The 22,159-nt window shown below is 39.8% G+C and overlaps 1 protein-coding gene across 1 annotated transcript in view; it reads left to right on the top strand.

Annotated features, from left to right (window-relative positions):
- The first annotated feature begins 12,659 nt into the window (after positions 1–12,659).
- The window catches only part of loxl2b (lysyl oxidase-like 2b), a 54,746-nt gene continuing 45,246 nt past the window's right edge, over positions 12,660–22,159 (top strand). The window contains exons 1-3 of the mRNA XM_034871891.1: positions 12,660–12,810; positions 16,541–16,900; positions 17,228–17,403. Coding sequence (XP_034727782.1) covers positions 16,552–16,900; positions 17,228–17,403 — 525 coding nt within the window. The 5' untranslated portion in view covers positions 12,660–12,810; positions 16,541–16,551. The remainder of the gene's footprint in view (positions 12,811–16,540; positions 16,901–17,227; positions 17,404–22,159) is intronic.

The raw sequence follows: 22,159 nt of genomic DNA, 5'->3' as shown, positions 1-22,159 counted from the left end.
AGACAGACCAGGGTTTGCTAGCTGGCTAAGTTAGCATTAGTCATCTATCTATAGCTAACATCACAAAGCAAACTTAATCATGGGTTAGCCCAGTGCTGTTAATAATGCTCAAAACAATCATATTAAAAGCATTAGCATTAGCTAATGTTACTTGTCAACGTAACACATTGTAGAAACGTTATGCTGGATTCATTGATGTTGAAATATATCAATAAATTAGGTATCTGCTGTATTACTGTGTTGGAAGGTGGCTTGTAATAAATGAAAAATGATTACTCCCAAACGTGTCATCCGAGTTCCCGTGTTTCGACGTAAGTTAGAATAATTAGAGGGGTCAAAGGTTACATGACAGGCGACCAAACTAAATGTCCTGTGTCATTAAAATGAAATTACAGATTTTCTTGGGTTTAAATATTGGTGGAACCATTTTGGATAGTGTAAGTACACAGCTCAAAAAAATAACATAGATATAATCGGGTTTAGACATTTTAATGTAGAAATATTACATATTGTACCTTTGAATAAGGCACCCTTTTGTGATTTACCAATTTAGAGAAGGGAATCCACTTCCTGCTGTTTCTTAACTGGGTGCACCGACTTTCTGGAATCTTGTCATCGTGTGCTTCCCCGCTAACCAATAGGCTCCTTGCCATGAAATAGTCCGGCACATAATTAGTTTTCACAGGAAATGTTAGTATAAACGTAACGGCTTCTTTTTTTTACATTTTCACCCCCACCCCAAAACCCACATAGAGTTTGCATAACAGCAGAAATTATTTGTACACTTATGATATTAGATAATGAAATGTAAATGAATAAAAATTTAAATAATAAATACTCTGTGGAGTAAACTCTCCTGATCTAGATTAGTAACAGGCATATCTGGCATGGATTGTACACAAATGTAGAGAGAAAAGAGAGAAAAGCTCTGTGTGTCAAAGGAAGGAAGTCCCCCGGCAGTATAGAACTAAAATAGCATAACTAAGAGAGACAGGTTAAAGAGAGTTTTAAGATTATTCTTCAATGTGGTGATGGTTTCTGCCCCCCGAACCCAGACTGGGAGCTGGTTCCACAGTAGAGGAGCCTGATAGCTGAAGGCTCTGGCTCCCATTCTACTTTAGGTACTATGAGCTCTTCTAGATATGTTGCTGCTAGACCATTTAGAGCTCTGTAGGTCAGGAGAAAGATTTTAAATTCAAACCTGGATTTTACAGGAAACCAACGCCGAGAAGCTAATACAGGAGACATATAATATCTCTTTTCTTAGCTCTTGTCACAACACGTGCTGCAGCATTATTGATCAGCTGAAGAGTCTTAAGAGACTTATTTGAGCAACCTGATAGTAGGGAATTACAATAGTAATACCCAAAAATCAGGGTAGCAGCTGTCCATTGTCCCGCTACATGTCCTGCGATGCCATGTTACATCCTGCTACGCTCTGCGGTGCCCAGCTACGTCCTACTGTGCCTTGTAACGCCCACAGTGCCCTGCTATGCTACAAAGAACTACTACAAACAAACTCTTCATTCTAATCCCAACCGGTCGTCAGACACCGCCTCCCAAGAGCCTGGGTCTGACCGAGGTTTTCTGCCTAAAAGGAAGTTTTTCATCGCCACTGTCGCACTGTTGCTTGCTCTGGAGGAAACTACTGGAACTGTTGGGTCCTTGTGGATTCTGGAGTGTGGTCTAGACCTGCTCTATCTGTAAAGTGTCGTGAGATAACTCTTGTTGTGATTTGATACTATAAATAAAATTGAATTGAATTGAATAGTCCAGCCTGGAAGTAACAAATGTATGGACTACTTTTTCAAAATTGTTTTGAGACAGGATGTTCCTAATTTTGGCAATGTTACAAAGATGAAAAAAGGCTGTTCTTGAGGTTTGTTTTAGATGGGCGTTAAAGAATATATCCTGATCAAAATGTCTGACAATAGTGCTGCAGGCCAGGGCAATACCAACCAGAGTAGCTATATCTTTAGATAATGAGGTTCGGAGGTGTCTAGGGGCCAGCAAAAGTTTAACATCAGAACATTTTAGGTAATCCAAGATTTTATATCTTTATTGCATGCTTGAAGTTTAGCTAACTCTCTGTTTTTTTCTGGTTTGATTGACAAGTATGTTTGGGTGTTATCTGCACAACAGTGAAAGTTAATTGAGTGTTTAATAATATTGCCTAGAGGAAGCATATATATGGAGATTGGTCAAAGCTGTGAGCCTTGTGGAACGCCATGGCTAACGTTAGCGTACTTGGAAGATGTATCGTTAAATTTAACAAATTGAGATCAATCAAAGAAATAGGACTTAAACCAGCTTAGTGTGATTCCTTTAATGACAACTGAATGTTCCAATTTCTGTAACAGGATGGCATGGTCAATAGTGTCAAATGCAGCACTATCTGATAAGACAAGTACTTTGTATGCAGCAGTTAGAAGGTCGTCAGCGCCATCTCTGGGCTATGATGCTTCCTAAATACTGACTGAAAGTCCTCAAATAAGCTATTGCCATGTAGAAAATCACATAACTGATTAAAGATCTTGGACATAAGGGGAAGGTTAGACATAAGTCTATAGTTGGCCAAGACCTCAGGATTGAGGTTTTTTTCAGAAGAGGTTTCATCATAGCTACTTTAAAAGACTGCAATACATAACATGTTAACAGAAACATATTGATCATATCTGGTATGAAGTGTTTACCACAGGTAACGCTTCTTTAAGTAGCCTCGTTGGGATAGGGTCTAAGAGACAGGTAGTTGGCTTAGCTCAAGAGACTTTTAACATTAATTGTTGAAGGTCTATAGGATAAAAGCAGCTTAAGTATATGACAGGTCTGCGTTTAAAGGTGAACTGTTAGAAGTTGAGGGCAAAAGGTGATGAATTTTATCTCTAATTGTATAAATGTCATCATTAACTTAAAAATTTACTTAAACATGGACCCCCAAAGAGACTCCACCGACCCCCTCAAGCAGAATTAAATTTTCTCCAGAGACAAGAACATCATGACCTCTTTAAGCCATATAGAAGCTTTGGGGACTTCCATTCCAACAATGTTCTTCTACGTGCTAATAAGGATGAAAAAGCGATAGCGTCCCATATTTTCCTCCCAAGCAAACAATGGCCCGGTAATACTCCAAATATAGAAGTCTCTGCACTTGGGGTCAACATAATGTTTAAAGCCCGGACAGGTGGTTAAAAATAGCTGTCCTGTAACCCTTAAGACGAGGACAAGCCCAAAACATGTGTGTCATGTTAGCTGGTGACATGTGGCACCTATTATACCGGCACCTATAATACCAATATCAGTGACATTGGGATATATTTTGTAAAGTTTGGAGTTAGTAAAATATATGCGATGTACAACCTTAAATTGTATCAGATTGAGTCTGAGGCAATAAGTGCTATCATTTACTCGGGCTAATGCATCTTTCCAGAAATCATCATCTATAACTCTGTTGAGTTTGCATTCCAATCCCCTTCGATTTTATGATACTAGATGAGAGCAGAGCCAAAGTGATGGAGCCTAGCAGGACAAGATTTAGCCTCAAACTCACACCAACTCAGTTTTGGCTCCTTGATCCAAAGAGTCATTTTGTGTATATTAGCCGCCCAATAGCACATTTTTAGATTGGGAAGACCCGATCCAGCTATTGATCAATGTCTCTGTAAATATTCTCTTCTGATCCTGGGCATTCTGTCTTTCCATATGAAAGAGGAAATGAGCTTGTTTACTGCACAAAAAAACGATTCAAAAGAGTAAAAATAGTGAAAAGAGTGGTAAGCTTTGAAAGAGGTACAAAAAAGCATGGAAGCACTTTCATTTTAATACAATTTACCCTACTTGCAATTGATATATGCAAGACTTTCCATCTCTCTAGGTTGATTTTAAGCTTATCAATTAGAGCCGGAATTCTTTTCTGGTAAAGGCCAGATAACCTTTGACAAATGTTGACACTTAAATATTTAAAGTTGTTTATTGACATCTTAAAGAGAAGAAGCATTAAAGGTTTCCGAAGGGCTACATTATTTATTGGGAAACATTCACTTGAGAAGTTTAGTTTGTAACCTGAAAAAGTTCCCAACATGTTAAATGTTTCATTTATTTGTGGCATGGACCGGAAACAATAGTTATATATCATCTGCATATAACAAAATCACAATCCTGATCATCATCACTATGCTATTTAAGCTGTGACCTGACATCCAGTCCCTGCTGGATCGTTAGCCAATGTTTGTCTGTGTGCTTGGGTGTCAGCCTAAATTGTTTCTTAGCTAATTCTTTTGCTTTGTTGCTTGCTGTGTGTTGCTCAACTGACTCCTGTTCATCTGTCTGCAGTACCTTCACCCTGGATTTCCCTTCACCCCTGCCTGGCAACCAGAACTATCAACCACATCTATCAATACTCCCAACCTGTTTGTCACAACCATATGCATTCCCTCACCTGGATTCACTTGGATTTTCCTGTCTTCACGTCTGGCATAACCTTCTTGTCTTCAATAAATACTCACCTTTTTTTACCACCTACCTTGCATTTGGGTTCAGAATCTGAGAGTTTCTGACGCTAAGTGCAACAGATAATGGCTCAATGGCCATTGCAAACACCAACAGACTCAGAGGACACCCCTGACAGTATCCTCTGCCAAGGTTGAAATATTGGGACCTCAACCCATTAGTATTTATTAGGGCTTCTGGAACAAATTCTGAAAATTGACCATAATTCAAATAGTTAAAAAAACAATAATATTCAAATGCTGAAATTACTTATTGAATGGGATTTTTTTTAAATAAACAGGTTGCTTAAACTAAAATAGTACTGACACCACTGTTATCCTTTACAACAGAGCTGCTTTAATACAGAGTTCTCTGTTGATTTGTGTTTGTTGCTGTGTGATTGTAGTGGAATATGATGTAACCAGAGAGCAGCGTGCAAGAAATGCAATGGTCCTGACGTAGATCCCCTTCAAGTCCAGGCTGATATTGGAAGTCCCTCTAGTGGACAGAACATGTAACAACAACCACACGCTTAGAGGCATTGACATTGCATGAGCCTGAGTAGTGTAGTACATATTTAACAGGCTGCATTTGAGCATTACATTTTAAAATATTTTAATATTACAAAAATAACAAATTAAATTAAAATGATATTATAGAGGAAGACTGTCAGCTCTAGTGTTTACGGAGGACCTTGGTTAAGAATACAATCCAGTAATCCACAAAATAAGTTTGGGGCAGATACAGAATCTCTTAAAACCTTCAAAGACGTACCCCCACTCCACCCCATCAATTGCTTTCTCAGCATCCAGAGAGATTCAATTCAATTCAATTTTATTTATAGTATCAATTCATAACAAGAGTTATCTCAAGACACTATACAGATAGACCACACTCCAGAATTTACAAGAACCCAACAGTTCTAGTAGTCTCCTCCAGAGCAACCAACAGTGCGACAGTGGCGAGGAAAAACTTCCTTTTCGGCAGAAACCTCGGTCAGACCCAGGCTCTTGTTAGGCAGTGTCTGACGGGGCGGTTGGGGTCAGAATGAAGAGTGGCAATAACAAAAGAGAGATCACAACCTCAGGTTTCTTATCCGATGGTGAAGAGAAAATAATCTTAAGTAGTCTACGGATGATAGAGGAGGAGTGTTTTTCATAAACCCGGTTTGGTTGGTTGAGACAATATTTGGCAGTGCTTGTTCAAGATAGTTTAAACCTTAGCTAGAATTTTATAGTCTGCATTTAAATAAGAAATTGGGTGGTAAGAACTGCAATCTGAGTCATCTGTGCCAGTTTTTAGTATTAAAGTTATTGTGACCTCGGTGAGAGTCTGGGGCAGGGACCACCCGGTCCAAAGGGTCCATTTTTAAAAGAAGAGGGGCCAATTTATCAATACATCTTTTGTAAAACTCTATCGGAATAACAGTACGGACCAGCAACCCTGCGGCTTTGCATTAGTTTAATTGAGTATGCTATTTCACTAGGTTTTATGGGACAATCCATCTTGCTGACCTGAGTAGCAAGTATACAATTACAGCTCATCAAGAAATCCCGTCAAATTGTTAGGGGGAGATTGAAAGGTGTACAAATGGGAATAAAAGGTTTTAAAGGTGTAATTAATGAATCAATTGATCACTATAAGTTTCCCAGAGGGGGTCTTTATTTGTCTAATTTGCTGGGATGCTGAGTGGGCCTTGATTTGATGTAATAAATTCAATTCAATTCAATTTTATTTATAGTATCAATTTATAACAAGAGTTATCTCAAGACACTTTACAGATAGAGCAGGGCTAGACCGAACTCTAGAATTTACAAGGACCCAACAGTTCCAGTAGTTTCCTCCAGAGCAAGCAACAGTTCGACAGTGGCAAGCAAAAACTCCCCTTTGGGAAGAAACCTCGGACATACCCAGGCTCTTGGTAGGCGGTGTCTGCTGACCGGTTTTGGTTAGAATGAAATAATAGTGGCAATAACAGTCCCAAAAAAAATAAAAAAAATAAACAGTAGTTTGTAGTAGTTCTTTGTAGTAGTTTGTGGCATTGAAGGGCACTGTGCGGCATTACAAGGCACAACAGAACGTAGCTGGGCACCGCAGATCATGGCAGGATGTAACATGGCATTGCAGAACGGAACGTATAGCGGGACCATGGCAACAGCTGCAACCATGATTTTGGAGCCTCCTTGATCCGAGGAAACGTGCTAGGGGAAAAAGAACATAAGGACTCAGGGGAATGACTCCCCAGAGCTAGGTTAGTAACATTTCTAGGACATGGATGCATACAAAATGGAAAGATAGAAAGATAGAAAAAAAGAGGAGAGAGGAGCTCAGTGTGTCAAAGGAAGTCCCCCAGCTGTCTAAAACTATCACAGCATAATTAAGAGAGACAGGGTAAAGAGAGGAGCCTGGTCAGGCTGGAACTCTCACCAACCGAATCGGGCTGTATCGGCCGTATAGTTATGTATAGTTTTATTAGGTACTTTCCGGTTATCTCGAACATATCAAACCAAAGAATTATTTAATGACCTCTTTTTAAAAAAAATATTTTTATTGTCCAATAGCAGGCGGCCAATTATTCTTCACGTCACCCAGAATAGCATTGAACGGATTCTTTTCGCCGATACCGCTTCTCAACATGAACTCGGCCAAGTAAGACTTCAGGAAGTGACGATCTGTGCCAGTTACTCCAGTCTGTTGTTGTGTCCTTGTTGATCCCAAGCTCGCTATTGCACAGCTTCCCCGATGTCATTTCCCAGGCCTAGATGTAGATGAAACGCGCAACAGTAACGAATGGAAGACGAGATTTAGCGAACCAGTTGCCGTTGCGATTATTGATCTTCTGATAGCAGGTCCTAAGTATGCACTTCCAGAAGAGTTCTTTGCCAAAGTACAGCTTCATGAGATGGTCGTTCTTGCATCTTCGTTCTTTTGGTAGTAGAACACGATCTTGAAAGAATTTCACAGCTTCCTCCTCAGTAGTTGGCAGGCTAAAGAGGTTCATCTTTCTAATGAGATAACGGTCGAGATAACGGGCGATAACGGTCGAGATAACGGGCGGAAAAATGAGGTCGAGATAACCGGAAAGTACCTTTTATTATATTATTGATTATATAAAAGATAAATCTGAAAACTATGACAAGAAGCAGGTGGGGCGGGTTAGGCGGACGCTGTGACTCCTCACTCCCTAACTATTTTCAATTTAATTTTAGAGGTGCTAAGTGCACCATGGGAGATAGGCAGATAACAATAACACTCAATTTAATCAGAGTTCGATATAATTTCTCCTTAGACAACTAGAATCTCCAAAAGTAGGGATATGAGGTCAGAGTAGTTTTAAATAGGGAAACTGATATATGCAAAAAACAAGAGCTTTTGAAATTGTTTGACAGAATTTTGCAAAGTGCCGTTCAATCTCCATGGGGGACGTGTTACGCTTCTGTAGAAGCATAAAGGAGAGGTCAAGCAACAACGGAGCATGATATGATATTACAATAGTGGAGTATTCTATGCTATTTAACAGAACACAAAACAGAAAATAGCTATCCAAAGAAAAAAAATCAATCCTAGAAAATGTTTTGTGGACGTGTGAGTAGAAGGAAAATTGCTTTTTGTAAGGAAAAAAAAAGAACTTGGGTCCATACTTCCTGTTTGGCTCATGAATGATGAGAGTGCTTGGGCAATTTTGGAAGGAGGGCACCTTTTAGGACAAGATTTGTCTTTAGTGGATATATTTCACAGGTGAGGTCAACTCCCAAAATTAAATGGTGGGAGTTCAGGTCAGGCAGGACTGAGATAATTTTGGCAATTAATAATTCATCATCCCAGTTAGGTGCATAGAGAATGATTATAGCAACATTGTTGTTATTTAGAGAATCAGGAACTATGATGAAGTGGCCGTTGAGGGTCAGCAATGACTTTAGGGGGTACAAATTTGACCTTCTTATCTATTAAAATGGCCTCGCCCTTTGCCCTATTTCTAAAGTTGGTGTGAAGGTTGTGGCCAACCCATAAGGCTTTTAATCTATGATGTTCTTTAGTAGTTAAATGGGTCTCTTGTACAAAAGCAATGTCAGTCTTAAGATGTTGTAGATGGGAAAAAATTGTACCTCTCTTAACTGGGCCATTGATCTCTTTAACATTTCAAGACACAAATCTCAGACCTGCTCCCCCATTCTTTGTTACATTAGCCATTATCAAACATTAAAGAGTAAGGGGAGGGTAATGTAACGTAGGGCCTTGTTGAGAGAGAGAGAGATGGAGAAGGCAAGAAAAGAAAAAAGGAAAAAAAAGGGCAGAAAAAATATAAAGAATAATAAAAATGAAATGAAATAAAACCCTGTGGAACCTAACTCCCAACTTCCCGAACAGAGGGCACTCAGAACAGAGAACCAGAATTAACACATAAACTATTCCTTAGCTTGTTCTTAGAACTAGCAGAAGGATCCAACAAACTATGTAGCTTCGGTATGGCATAGAACTAACTAACAGTTCTGAGATGCCAGGGCTCCAGCGTCATAAACAGTATGTTGGAACTAAGCAAAGCAATAGGGAAAGGGAGAGAAAAATAAAAAGAAGAAGAAACATAAGTGGAGGGCAGCTACCCATCCATAACAACCCCTAGATATGATAAGCAAAATATAATAATATTACATTGTAACCAGCACATTAGTTTAATAGCATTTCTTTATACCAATCACAATCGTCTTGAGCGGTGCTAAGCACAGGAGAAAAGCCACGATGCCGCTGCAAAATTGGAAGGAACTTGTTTTGGTTGAACGTGTACATTTAAAAGTGTTTTTTGTCGTGCTAAACTCAGACTCAGATAGGAAACTCAGATTGGACAGATAGTCTAGCTAGCTGTCTGGATTTATCCTGCAGAGATCTGAGAAAAGGTTAATCATAGTCCTCATAAATCAACCACAGTTTAAAATGCCAACACAAAGGAAGCCCAAAGCAACGGATATCATGCATAAATGAGTGAAATCCGGCGGAAAAAGAGCAGGGAGAGGGTATGGACTAGGTAAAATTTGTCAACTCAGCTATGCAGAAATGAACAGGGGAAGATGAAGTGAGTTCATGCAATACTGATAATGATCAGTCACTGCTTGGTGTGTCATCTTTGTCTCAGAATTGAAAGCCCTGGCAGCAGTAACTGTGCACGCTGATGCTGCAAAGGCTGTTAGTGACCAAATGCCACAAACTCCTCAATGAAAGCTAAATTAGAAACCTGCCTTATAAAAAGGCATTGCAAGCACTTAGAAGGCAATAATGGCCCCTTGTCTCATCTTGTCTGAAACTTTCATGTGATTTGTATAAGTTTACAACACCTCCATGCTTATTATTGAGGCCAAAAGCTTGCAGGAACACTTTGTAATTGTTGTGCTGCCTTAAATCTGTATTGTCTTGTTCAACACAACCACAGCTCTCTGTACAAGACACTGATTTCCTCCCATTCCCCAAAAACATTCAATACACTGCCAAAGCTGCACCGCAGAGTCACTAATTATCCGTCTGGTTTATGTTGAGAAGAAAAAAAAATCTTTAAAAAGAAAGAGACCAATATAGCATATCTAAGAGCTAAACATAATTTTAGAAACTAAGTGGAACATACTGAATTTGTAATACTTGTGTTCAGGGTCGTTTCTAGGACCTGAGGAGGCTTAGCCCGGACCTATTTAACTAAACTGAATGCAATGCAAAAAGGGGTTTGGCTTGCCCAGCTTGTTAATAGCCAGTGCATGTCAATTTTAGCTGCCCTGTTTATAGATCTTAGTTAAATAACACCAACATATAATCATCAAAGCTGACCTGGCCACCTAAATTTTCCCCCCTAGAAAGTTTTGAGCGTAAAACACTTAATTTCCTGCATTTTGGTTAATTCTTATGCCCCTATTTCTAACTTTTTCGGAATCAATGTATGATGGAAATATCTTTATGTAAAGGGAAACATAGATTACACTCCAGATATAAAAACATAATGGAATAATCAGAGCAAGGCTCTCAGGTATTATGTATCGCTTTCAACTATTTCATCTCCTTTGGATCAACTTTTCTAATTATATCTTAGTCAGAACACATGTAGCTTAGGCATAATTTACTCTTCCCTCTTTTGTTGGGGATGTAACCTCCTTAAATCGCGCTAAATCATTCATCTCAATGACAAATTCATTTATTTTAATGAATTATTAAACCCCTTGACTGTGGTTTTCAGATGTGTGCTCATGTTCAAAACTTTGTGAACGTAAAAAATATAATTTATCCCATCTGTGTTCTCTGAGATTTGGAGGAGTTGTGATATTTTGATGAAAAAATAAAGTTATAATAGACTATTACAATAAGAATTTAAATGTATTATTTATTATATGTGATAGACCTTCTGACAGGTACACCCCCGGTTGGGTATCTGGTCTCTGGATGAGACAAACTTTAGGGAAGTGTCTGTAGGCCTAGGCTGTTATACATCGGAAGTGGAAAACCAAAACTACAGCAGAAATACACGCAGCACAAACGCGAGACAGCAACAGCATGCCTCAGCATGCCCACAGCACAGCGCGTCCATTATAAACCTGGACAGACCACAGAAGGCACTGCTCATCGTTATTTTTACAAAGAGAGAGGATAACGCGACACACGGGTCAGCTCCGTGTGTTTGAGTCTGAACCATGGACTGGAAATGTCATGTCACAGGAACTTAAACTAACGCAGTAATATTGGCACGTAACGCGCCAACGTTGAGTCCATATAATAGCATCACTGATTTGGCTATGATTCCTCCTTCACAACTTTCGCAGCTTTTCTCACGTAGAGACAGTTGCTAGGTGATAGCAACCAAAACAACATGACGGTCAGACCCCGCACGTAGCTGCCCGTTCTATTCGCCTAGAAAAAAATATAGTGGACAAAGTAGCCTACCATGAGTTCTACAAAAAATGGTAAGAACTGCGGGTGCCTTGGAAAATACTTGTTTCATTTGCATGTGACATTCTACTTATTTTTGAAAAAAAAAAAAGGGCGAGAGATTCGGTGCGTTCGGGGCTGTAGCCGGGGACGCCCAGGCCTATACGCCTCTGTCTGCGTTCCAGAAAGTTTGCAACGTTGTTGGAAGAAAAAAAATGCCCCGTTTTATTTCACACAAGGTGGCAGCAGAGTCCAATCCAGTAGGGTTTTTAACACTTTGAGGATACTTGTGCTGAGTTTCTGTGATGTTGTGATCACTGCTAAATTACAAGAATGACAAAGAGGTTGGTAGGCAAAATACTCACACATGACGAAGTTGCCTTCATCTGGATAAAATGTGGCCTATGTGTTAAAGGAAGTGTGGTATACCAGCAACGGGGTAACATAACGGAGACAAATTGTCAATGATGTAAATATATTTTGCAACACATGCATAACAATAAATAATACCAATATTATTTTTATGAATTCATTGTTTTCCTCTACCATCAAGCCAGTATAGGACCCCCATCATACCCATATATTTATTATTATTAGGCCTAATGTTAATGCATCGGCCTACATTGAAGGAAATGACACATTACATTTGACTGAAATTGTATTCTTATATGATTTCACGTAACAAACAAATAAAATTGATTGATTAACTACATGCCTGTTGGACATGTGTTCTTCAGTTTGAAGCACAGCTCTGTTTCTCTTGTTTTAAAATAAGTCACCTATACATCACCTACTCCTTAGTTACCATGGTAATTTTTTCAGCAAATGATACGCAGCAGTTCTCCCCATTTTACCTCATTTTTAATGGCTGTTTAATGATCCCTTACTCGTTTTTTGTTTTGTTTTGTTGTTGTTGGTTGTTTTTTTTTAAATTTTTCGACAGTCTTTGAAGGCAGCATTCTCGCTTCGGAGCCGCTATTTCCACGTCCCGCACGTCCCGGGCGCGAGTTTTTCTTTTCTTTGGCAGGAAGACTCTAACCCTTACGCTTTCATAACTGTCTATGGGGAAGAATCATCCCTGCTCGTCCTAACATTCTTACCCTAACCATAACCAATCGCACTCCTCTTGCATAACCCTCCTCTTGCCTGAACCAAACCAACCAAACCAGAGCAGTGAACGAATACTTATGGCTTGCCATAAATACTAGCCATTCAGGGATGAGTTCCTCAATGATTATTCAAACAACTCGCGTCTCAGGCCGTCTCCGGCGAGGTGGCTGTCAGTGGGCGGGGCCACCGCAGCTCCGGTCCAAAGCCAGAGGTTTGCATAAGAAGGAGTGAAAGTTTAGAGAGAAGGAGAAGAAACAACTGACTTTGGGCTTTGGTCTTTACACAGTGTTACTGCAGCCTGCAGGAGGGACAAGAAAAGTAAGTTCAACTAGAGCCTGAAAACATGCGAAAGCTACCTCAACAATTTTAACAAGCCTTTGTCATTAGGCTACTATGTCTGTCTGATGGTCAGTTGTGTTGTTTTCCCGCGATGTTACTGCAAGGTTTTCATTGTGTTTGACCTTTAGTGGCTACAGCATGCTTCAAAGTTTTGCTCTGCTGTCTTTTTCTTTTTTTTACACAATTTACCCATGTCTGTATTGTATACCTTGTGCATACATTTGAGCACACACAGTAGTTATTAATCAATTATACAATAGTGATTAATCAATGAGTTGATTGTCAGAAGATTATTGTCAAAAGTTTTTATAATTGGCTCTTTGTTTCAGTCTTTTATAAAGTAAAAATAGGCCTACCCTACATTTGCTGTATTTTTCAGTAGTTTTTTTGCGATTTATATTGTTTCAGTTTTTGGTCAGACAAAATGTAAAGATGTCACCTAAGCATCTGGAACTTGTAATGAGACCTTTTCTGTATTTTCTGGCATTTAATTGACTGACGAAGAATAGATTTAATGGTAAAATGTATCTAAATACATTTACTCAAGTATTGTACTTAAGTACAAATGGTGAGGTACTTGTTAAAGTACTTTACTTTTCTTTTCATGCCACATTTTACTTCTACTCCACTACATTTCAGAGAGAAACAGTGTACTTTTTACATTAATCTGCCAGTTTTAGTTACAAATTGCTTTACAGATTAAGATTTCTACACACAAAAAACATGTAGTTTATAAAATACAATGTTTCATTATTAATTAAACTACCCGACAATATATAAGGCTAGACCATTGCATACTCTAAAAAAGACCCAAAAGTGTCTCAAGAGCAAGCATTTGGTGCAACAGAGGCAAGGAAAACTTCCTTTAGGCAGAAACCTCAGACAGACCTAGGCTCTTTGTGGGCGGCGTCTGTTCCTGCCGGTTTTGACACAGATATACAGGTGTAGAGAAATATGATTCATATTAATAACAGCAGTTGGAATGATGAACATTGGCAGTTATTCTAACAGTAAAGAAATAATAGTTGTAGCAGATTAGGGCAATGCAGGGTGTTGAAGGGCATAGTAGGGTGTTGCGTTGCAGTGCATAGTAGGACACAGCAGGGCCTCGAGCAAGACCACGGCAACTGCAACCATTATTTAGGTGGAATCCAAGGAAAACTGCGAGGCGAGAACACATAAAGACTATTCAAATTGTAGTTTATTTCCTCCTCAAAAATAGGAAAATGAGCTGTAGTGGTTATGACCATACCAGTAACTATGTAACTACATGGAAACGGGATAACTGATGTCTGTGGCTTACACAGCGATGACATCACTGAAGGCTAGCTGTTGCCTCGCGCAGTCTCCTGGGAATTCAGGAAAAAGGTAGCTAAACAGTAGTGTGCAGATCGTAGCTTGTGTGTGAAGAGTGAAGAGCAGAGTACTTCACATGGAAGCTTGGAGTAACGTAAATAGGAGAATAAAGCAGATATTCAACACACGGAAGAGCCTTTTGAGTTTGATGGTTGTCTTTATTTATTTGAACCCAAGAATTTCAGACAAAGAACTCGCCTCAAAAGAGTTGGCAGAACCAGACAGAGAGGTGCAACAGGCAGATGAAGCAGCTATGTTTTGCCGCGAAAGCATGGAGGACACCCACAAGATCATTTGGCTGTTAGGGGATTGTTGTCGGCTGCAGGAGGCGAGGAAGGCGGTGACGAAGGCTGTTTGCCCGGCTAAGGGAACTACCACACAGATCGACAATGCCAAGCGTCCTACTCAACAACAGATAAAATGATCACACACATAATGGATGAGCTACAAATACACACGAAAATTCTGCGTTAAGATTTTCACAAAAGCTTGGCTGAACACATATCACTGACAACAGCTAGCAGCTAACAGCTAGCCAGATCTAGACAAATATAATGTCTGAGGTAAAACTAATGAGTTGAAAACGCATTTTGTTGTCACAAAGGGCCCTGTTTATGTCTTACAGACATTAATTGCATTGTGTGTCTGTTAAGAGGCACAAAGGCACTCTAAAACTTGCCCTTCTAACTGCCGTGTTAACTCAGTGGAAGCTTGTACTGGTAGCTGCACCTACTCAGTGTTGCCCACACCGATTGCATTTGTTTGAAAATATCCTAATAAGCATGATTTCATTCCATACGTTCGTTCTGTAATGTTTGTGCCGTTACTAGCTTTTGCAACTACTGCCACGTTATGAGAAAAGTAGAAACCCTGCAGTTGAATGATCATCTGACTTCTGTCAGATGTTTTTACACAAAAGCACAAGATTTTGAGCTTCCAACATTTAATGGGTTGTGGAAACAGCTGTTGAATAGCATGTGGATAATTTCAGTTGTGTCGAGACACGTTTTGTCCAACCACGAACTCTTGATTATATCAGTCTGATTTGGAATTGTGATATATTCTTTGTATTTAAAGGTAGGCAGAAGCAAAGGCATAGTTGTTGCCTGTTTGACATTACATCACCCCGCAAGTCTGTTTCAGGTTGTAGTTCAGCTTATCTTGGGCTTATTTTGTGAACTCAACTCAAAGACAACTATTAGATGATCTTCTCTTGACACAATAATTTGAAAGATGTCCAACTGTTTCACAAAAAGTTATATTCAACTACTTTATACCATGTAGGGATATACCACAAGAATAATTCAAGCCCTAGCCAGTTATGAAAATCTTTCCCTTTGCTGCAGAACTTTGAGACAAAAGCAGTCTCTGTCCACAAAAGAAGTTTAGCTCCAATCGCAGAACTAATCTCTGCTCATATGAACATGTCTAACAACACATATCTCATGACCAGTCACATACACTGGGCATCAGATTGTAAACTCTGCAGTTAAAAATCATAGATGGATAAGTTGAAAATACAGAAAATACTATCAACAATGGCGAAAAGTAAGACCAGAGACTTATTTGTGTGGACCGACGATAAGTTGGAACTGTCACTGTGAGCCCACATGTAAGCCCACATGTACTTAACTGATAAGAATGACGTGCATCGCTGTTTCCAAAGGTCTCCGTTTGCCCCTGTCGAGACTACATAGCAACAAAGGAGTTTTCGAATCAAAAACAGGGACAGCAGTGTTGGGTACATTTGGCACCTTTCAAATGCTCTACCGACATACGTCAATTTTCTTACGCACTGAAAAACAAATGGATAACTGATATCGTTGTGACACAAAAAAAGGACACCGGCAGCGCATGGACAGCGCAACAGCAGCACCGTCAAATTGTTCAGTGGGATTGTCCCCCCTTTCACATCACAAATTCTGAGGAAAACAACACCATTGATGGCGCGCTGTTTAAAGTATTTCAGCATTCATAAATGTAGGGGATTCACAAGAGACAATTTTTTTTTTAAGTTTGGGGGAAAATGGTCAAAATCAAAGCAGCAGGGTCAGAGATAATACAACTAATTGATTGTGTATTTTTTGTCAGACCCTCCTTTTCTGGTTAATGACCACTCCCAAACTATGTTCCCAGTTTGTAAGACAGTTTTTCTTTTTTTACACATTTGTAGTTTCCAAGCCCAAGTTGAGAGAACCCTGTTGAGATTATAGGGGGTTCTCAGACTGTTAAATCAGTGTTCCCTCCGTACTTGTTGTTCAGTCTTTGTTTTCTCTAATAAACACAAAGAACCATTTGGAAAAAAAACATCTGAATTGTAATACGTGCCTCTCACTTTTGGTCTTTTCATCAGCTTCAACCAAAATGCTGTCCACCCATTGTCTGCCCTGCTGCACAGTCCTTCTCTTATTGCTGTCCGAGCTGGCTCTTGCCCAGTACGAACACCTCGGATACCCGCAGGGCTACCCTGACCCAGAACAGGAACACTACATCGCCCCCCAGCTTTCGCCAGACACGCCCAGGATTCAGCTCCGATTAGCGGGGGATAAGAGGAAACACAACGAGGGTCGCGTGGAGGTTTTCTACAACAATGAATGGGGCACTGTATGTGATGACGACTTCACTATCCATGCCGCTCAAGTGGTGTGCAAGGAGCTGGGCTACCTGGAAGCCATCTCATGGTCACCATCCTCAAAATATGGGAAAGGACAAGGTATGTAATGCAAAACACTGTTACTCGTGAAAGGGTGGGAACACATGAACAACAAATATAATATTTCCCACAAAAAACAACACCAAATATAATATTTCTCACAATAAAAATGGAGCTAATTTTTTAATATAAATCCAGTACTGGCTGAGGATGCTGTATTTTGAGGGAAACCTTATTCCATCAAAATACTCTTATTCATTGGAAACCTATCGAGGAACCTGGTTAGCCTTCAACAGAAACATCTTTTTTAACTCCTTTGTTTCCACTACTAAAGGAAAACATTCCTCCCCATGGAACTACTAATCAATTTCTCTTCTTTCTCGTCAGGACCCATCTGGTTTGACAATCTTCACTGCACTGGCAAGGAAAAGACCCTTGCGCTGTGTCCTTCCAATGGGATCGGTGTTTCAGACTGCAAACACAGTGAAGACGTGGGCGTGGTGTGCAGCGATAAAAGAATCCCGGGATTTAAATTTGTCAACACCCAGCCCAACCATGTAGAGGTAAACTTGAAAGTCGTGATCTAAACCTCTTTTACAAGTGGTGTCTGTGGCTCAGTGGTAGAGTGTTTGCCTGCCAATTGAAAAGTTGGTCTGCAGTCCCATGTCCAAGTGTCCTTGGGCAAGACACTGAACCCAGAGTTGTCCCCGATGCTGTGCCATTGGAGTGTAAATGTGTGAGTGTTATCTGATGAGTGGGCGGCACTTATTTTCCCAAGTGCTTTGTTGGCCTTTTTTCTTCTTAATTCAAGCAGGTTTTGTTATTTTTTATTTACTGTTGACATTTGTTTGCTGACACCATGTCAGCTTGCACGGTGACAGCTGGGTTTGCTGATCTGTTTTGATTTTGTATAAACATCTTCTCAAGTCTCAAAAACCCTGTTCAGATGTGGAATACGTTACATTACATTGCTGCCTTCATCTATCTGTTAAAGTAATGGGATTTTATCCTTCAGGCAAAGCTGTCTGTTACTGTATGTAAATCTTAGTTATGGCTTTATTCAGACAAGAAAAAGTTTCAATGCTCATACTAGCCTATATTTGACACCCGGTGCGCAAGAGTTAACTTGCATGCAGTTGGATATCAAGAGATCACGCAAGAATTGTGGGATCACATCATGAAAATCCATTTTGTCAGGCTCCAACCCAACCACACCTGTGCATAGCAGGAGTTGCATATAGCAGGTGCTACTCTGTTATACAAGTTATTTGGCGCCCATGTTATCCAATCTGTCTGGCCAGTCCCAGGCGTGTTGCGTCCGCGTAGGCCCACACGCTGCAGGCAGGTAATCACGTATTTAACAAAAATAAAACGCATTTCAAAATCTACGTTAATGGTGATTTTGGCTGTCTTCACTTCCCACAGCGAGACACACAATAACAAAGGAGAGAAACCAACGGATGGACAGAGAGCGTTACACACACACACACACACTGCCACATATAGGCAGTGTGTGATACAACTTAAAGACTTTTTGGTTGACCCTTTTTGCATTGTCAATGCCAACTCTCTCTTAAACTCCACACCCTCAGTTTGTAACACAGCCTTCCTATAATAATGTGTAGACTATACCTGAGACAACCGTCACTCTTTCTCTTTCTCTCACAAAGAGTTTTTCTTTCTGACATGCCAAGCTTGACAAAATTGACAAAGCTCCTCCAGAATCACAGAAAAAAATAATAATTATTATTAATAATAATATGTTTTTTTTAAAGTTTTTAACAGGCTTAGTGGTACTCCTAAAGCCCCATTTCAAAAATGAATGTTTCTTTGGGTTTAGTTGGAAACAGTTCTGCACGGGCTCTTTTTTTATTACAGTCCTTTCTAACTAGCCTGCGGTGAAAGTGTGTCAGCAAAAGTTAAACTGGTAATGGTTAGGTGTTGCACACGTCACTGTCAGAGTTGTCTTGCCGGATCTTTGAAAGCTGAGCTGAACCACCAAAAGCAGAATGTTATCTTTCTACTCACTGTGCAGGCCTGATTAATGCACATTCCAATGTTATGAGCAAATTGCAAACCAGAGCTAACTGTCTGCATCTGTCTCTCCTTCTGACCCACTCTTCTGGTTCATTGGGGAGCTGAAAAACTATAATGTTATTAATATGTTATAGTGTTTTTCATAATGCCCTCAAAACATGAGAGAACAGCTCAGCAGAGCTTTTATTTTATTTTACAAAAGCAAATGACTTTAATTGAACTAACTGAAAAAGGGAAAGGGCTGCTTATAGCATGAACCTACAGAACCTGCAGCTACTCTTTCAGTTTCAGCTCATTGTTTAGCTGTCTGGCCCACAACTTTATTGTTTTGATACACTCTTAACGCTCTCATAGCATTGTTTCGGCCTCAATAGACAGCTGACTTCAGCAAAAGAAACTCTGATGACCCACCCTATCAACTCAGCACTTAACAGTAGCTGATTGTAGAGGTAGTAGCAGCAGAGGTAGTAACTAGCTAGAAGATCCTTCAGAGAGGCATGGTTGCTGCGTCCAGAACTAAGTCCCGCCAAGACGATTGTGATAGGCTTAAAGAAATGTAAACAACCCAGAGCGTATTTTTACATTTTTTATTCCTATCCTAGAATGTATCTGCGGTGAAGACAGAGCTTAGTCCACAGCATTGTGGAGATAGGCCTGGTATGCAAGACTATCTACAATATAACCAACAAATTTCCAAGAGATCCGGTCAGAGATTCTGGTTATGCTATTAGTGGCTAATGTAGCCTGGAGTTTCTTGTCACCAGGAGCGATAAGGAGCTGGCTACAGAGGTCAGAGATCTCGCAAATTCATGTAGAATAGAACCACAAAACCAGCAACTGTTTGTTTCTATTCAGAGGAATAAAGAGGAAACAACTCTGTGCTGTGTTTTTAAGGTGTAGTGCAGGGAAATATGATCCGCCGTATTTTATTTTGAAAATTAATTGGATGTTTTATTTTGTTTCTGTGCTCAACCTCCTGTCCCGCATCTGCCATGTGCTGAATTGCTGCAGAGCTCTTCGTTGTCCTGCAAAAATATAAGCTCTGCGTATCTGCTCCGGAGGGCTGCACCCGTCAGGTGCCGTCAGGCTTCTACCTTTCAAAATGCAAGCTTGCGTCCCCATGTCTTCGTACTTCTGTGTTTTGGGGGTTTGAGTATGTTATAATATGTTTTAAATATACAAACTTTTCCATTCTATTCTAAGATTATTGTAGTTTGGCATGGTAGTTTTTATAAAGGTTTATGAATTGTGTGTATTATTTCATTATGAAAGGCGGTAAGTGTGCCTCATGTTGCTGGTGCCATAATCTCACGTGAGCCTGGTTTTTGCAATTATAAAGCAAATAATTTACTAATAATTGGGCCGGTAACAGACAGGATTGCCAGGGCCAAATTGTTGTCCCAGTCTGCACCTGCTAACACCTCTAAATAATGTGTAATATCAGTGGAGGTCCCTTTTTAAGCTGCATTGTGGTAACAGATACATCTAGCTGAATTTTTGCACAGAGGTTCACAGAGACAAATGGTAAAGATTATGATTCTCTAGTGCGCACGGCTGGAGAGGTCTAGACGTCTGGAGTCAAGCGGGGATAGTAGCTGGAAAAAAAAAACAGACTCAGCTTTTCCATATAGGAAAAGAAATCACATGGGCTCCTAGCATGTAAAACATAGCCAACCAGGCTCCACTGCCACAAGGCCGTGCCTAGCTTTATCATCTTTAAGTGGTAATCTGGTGACTCACCCACACATATTCTGGTGTGTAATGGCAGCCATGACGACATGATGTGGGGGGGTTTTGTGGTATGGGATGATTAGGGCTTTCAGAGTGCTAAGGAGCCTGCGTGTAAAAAAACTGCCTCCTCAGGTGATGGGAACCTCAATTCAATAGCCAGCCACTCCACCACAATGGAAAAAGCCAAAGAGTGAGCTAAGAGGTAGGTGAAACACAAACCCTTGCATGCACATGTTACTGACCTTTGACATCTTCGGACAGATTCCTCTCTGTTACTGTTTTGTCTTCTCACATTGTTGAGACCAGTTTTTTTTACTGACTTGTAAACATGCAACAACAAAAAAACATCTCATTCCTTGAAGTTGTTCTTTTCTGGTCAGCTTGGTTTGCATGGCCTCCAGTAACTGTATATTTAGCATTGTGTCTCAGTCAGCTGCACAGTAAACAACACAGATTGACAACCAGAGTTCTCTGGAATAGTTATAGTCATATCTCGCCACTGTTTATGTATTCCTATGCTTTGAGGAAGTCTGCTGCAGAAACAGCCACATAGAATTACTGAGGTCTGAGCTGTGGTCATGCAAATGCATTGGATTCCATTTCAAACCAATTTCAACATAAAGAAATTCCAGGGCGATATGTGATGTTTGGCAGTGCCCGTTTACATGCTAGTCCAACAGGCTGCCTCTTTTAGCCAAATTATATGAACAGTGATGCAGTCAGATTTCTCAAGATGATTTATTCAAGTCAACACTCAGAAAGGGACACAAACAACAGTGTCTGAGGACTCTGAAAGAGAAATATTCTTAGTCACTTGACTTTATATGGAAATGTCAACTCATGTGGAGACTGGTTATACAGTGGAGCATTATAGAAATGTCTGTCAGCAGGGAAGAAAAACTGGAAAGATGTAATTAGGGCTGAGTATTGCAATTGTAGCCATTTTTGGTGCAAACATCCTCAATTATAAGTCATCAAAAGCTTTTGAAAATGGGTTATAATGTTGGACTCTTACATCATATTCTCACAAACAGGTCTGGTTACTTTATAAAGACATCTGCTTTTGAAATATAATACTAACCTCAACTTTCATTGGGGAACGTGTCGCAGTCACTTGTCAATATCTTAATTTCACTAAAAAGTGCGCTCTTATTGTCCAGCTGACATAATTAATCCCCAACTATTGTGATAATCAAATAGTCCAACAAACATTACATACTTTCAGCATCTCATCTGAGAACTGAATATCTTTAGGTTTTGAAATGTTGATTGGAAGACACAAACAATGTGATGGCATAACCTTGGGCTGTAGGACATTGTGTAGCATAGCAACATTATCAATATTATTTTCTGACATTTTATAATTGACGTATTTAATAGATTTATTAAGAAAATAAATTGCGGATGAATTGATAATGTAAATAACTGCTGCATCCCTATAGAGGAGTCACCTTTATTTATTACTGTGCACTCATACCTACAGTGGGTACGGAAAGTATTCAGACCCCTTTAAATTTTTCACTCTTTGTTTCATTGCAGCCTTTTTCCAAA

This window comes from Etheostoma cragini, chromosome 5 (genome assembly GCF_013103735.1).
Source record: "Etheostoma cragini isolate CJK2018 chromosome 5, CSU_Ecrag_1.0, whole genome shotgun sequence".
In the NCBI taxonomy this organism is placed as follows: Eukaryota; Metazoa; Chordata; class Actinopteri; order Perciformes; family Percidae; genus Etheostoma; species Etheostoma cragini.
This window is presented reverse-complemented; position numbering and strand designations above follow the sequence as displayed.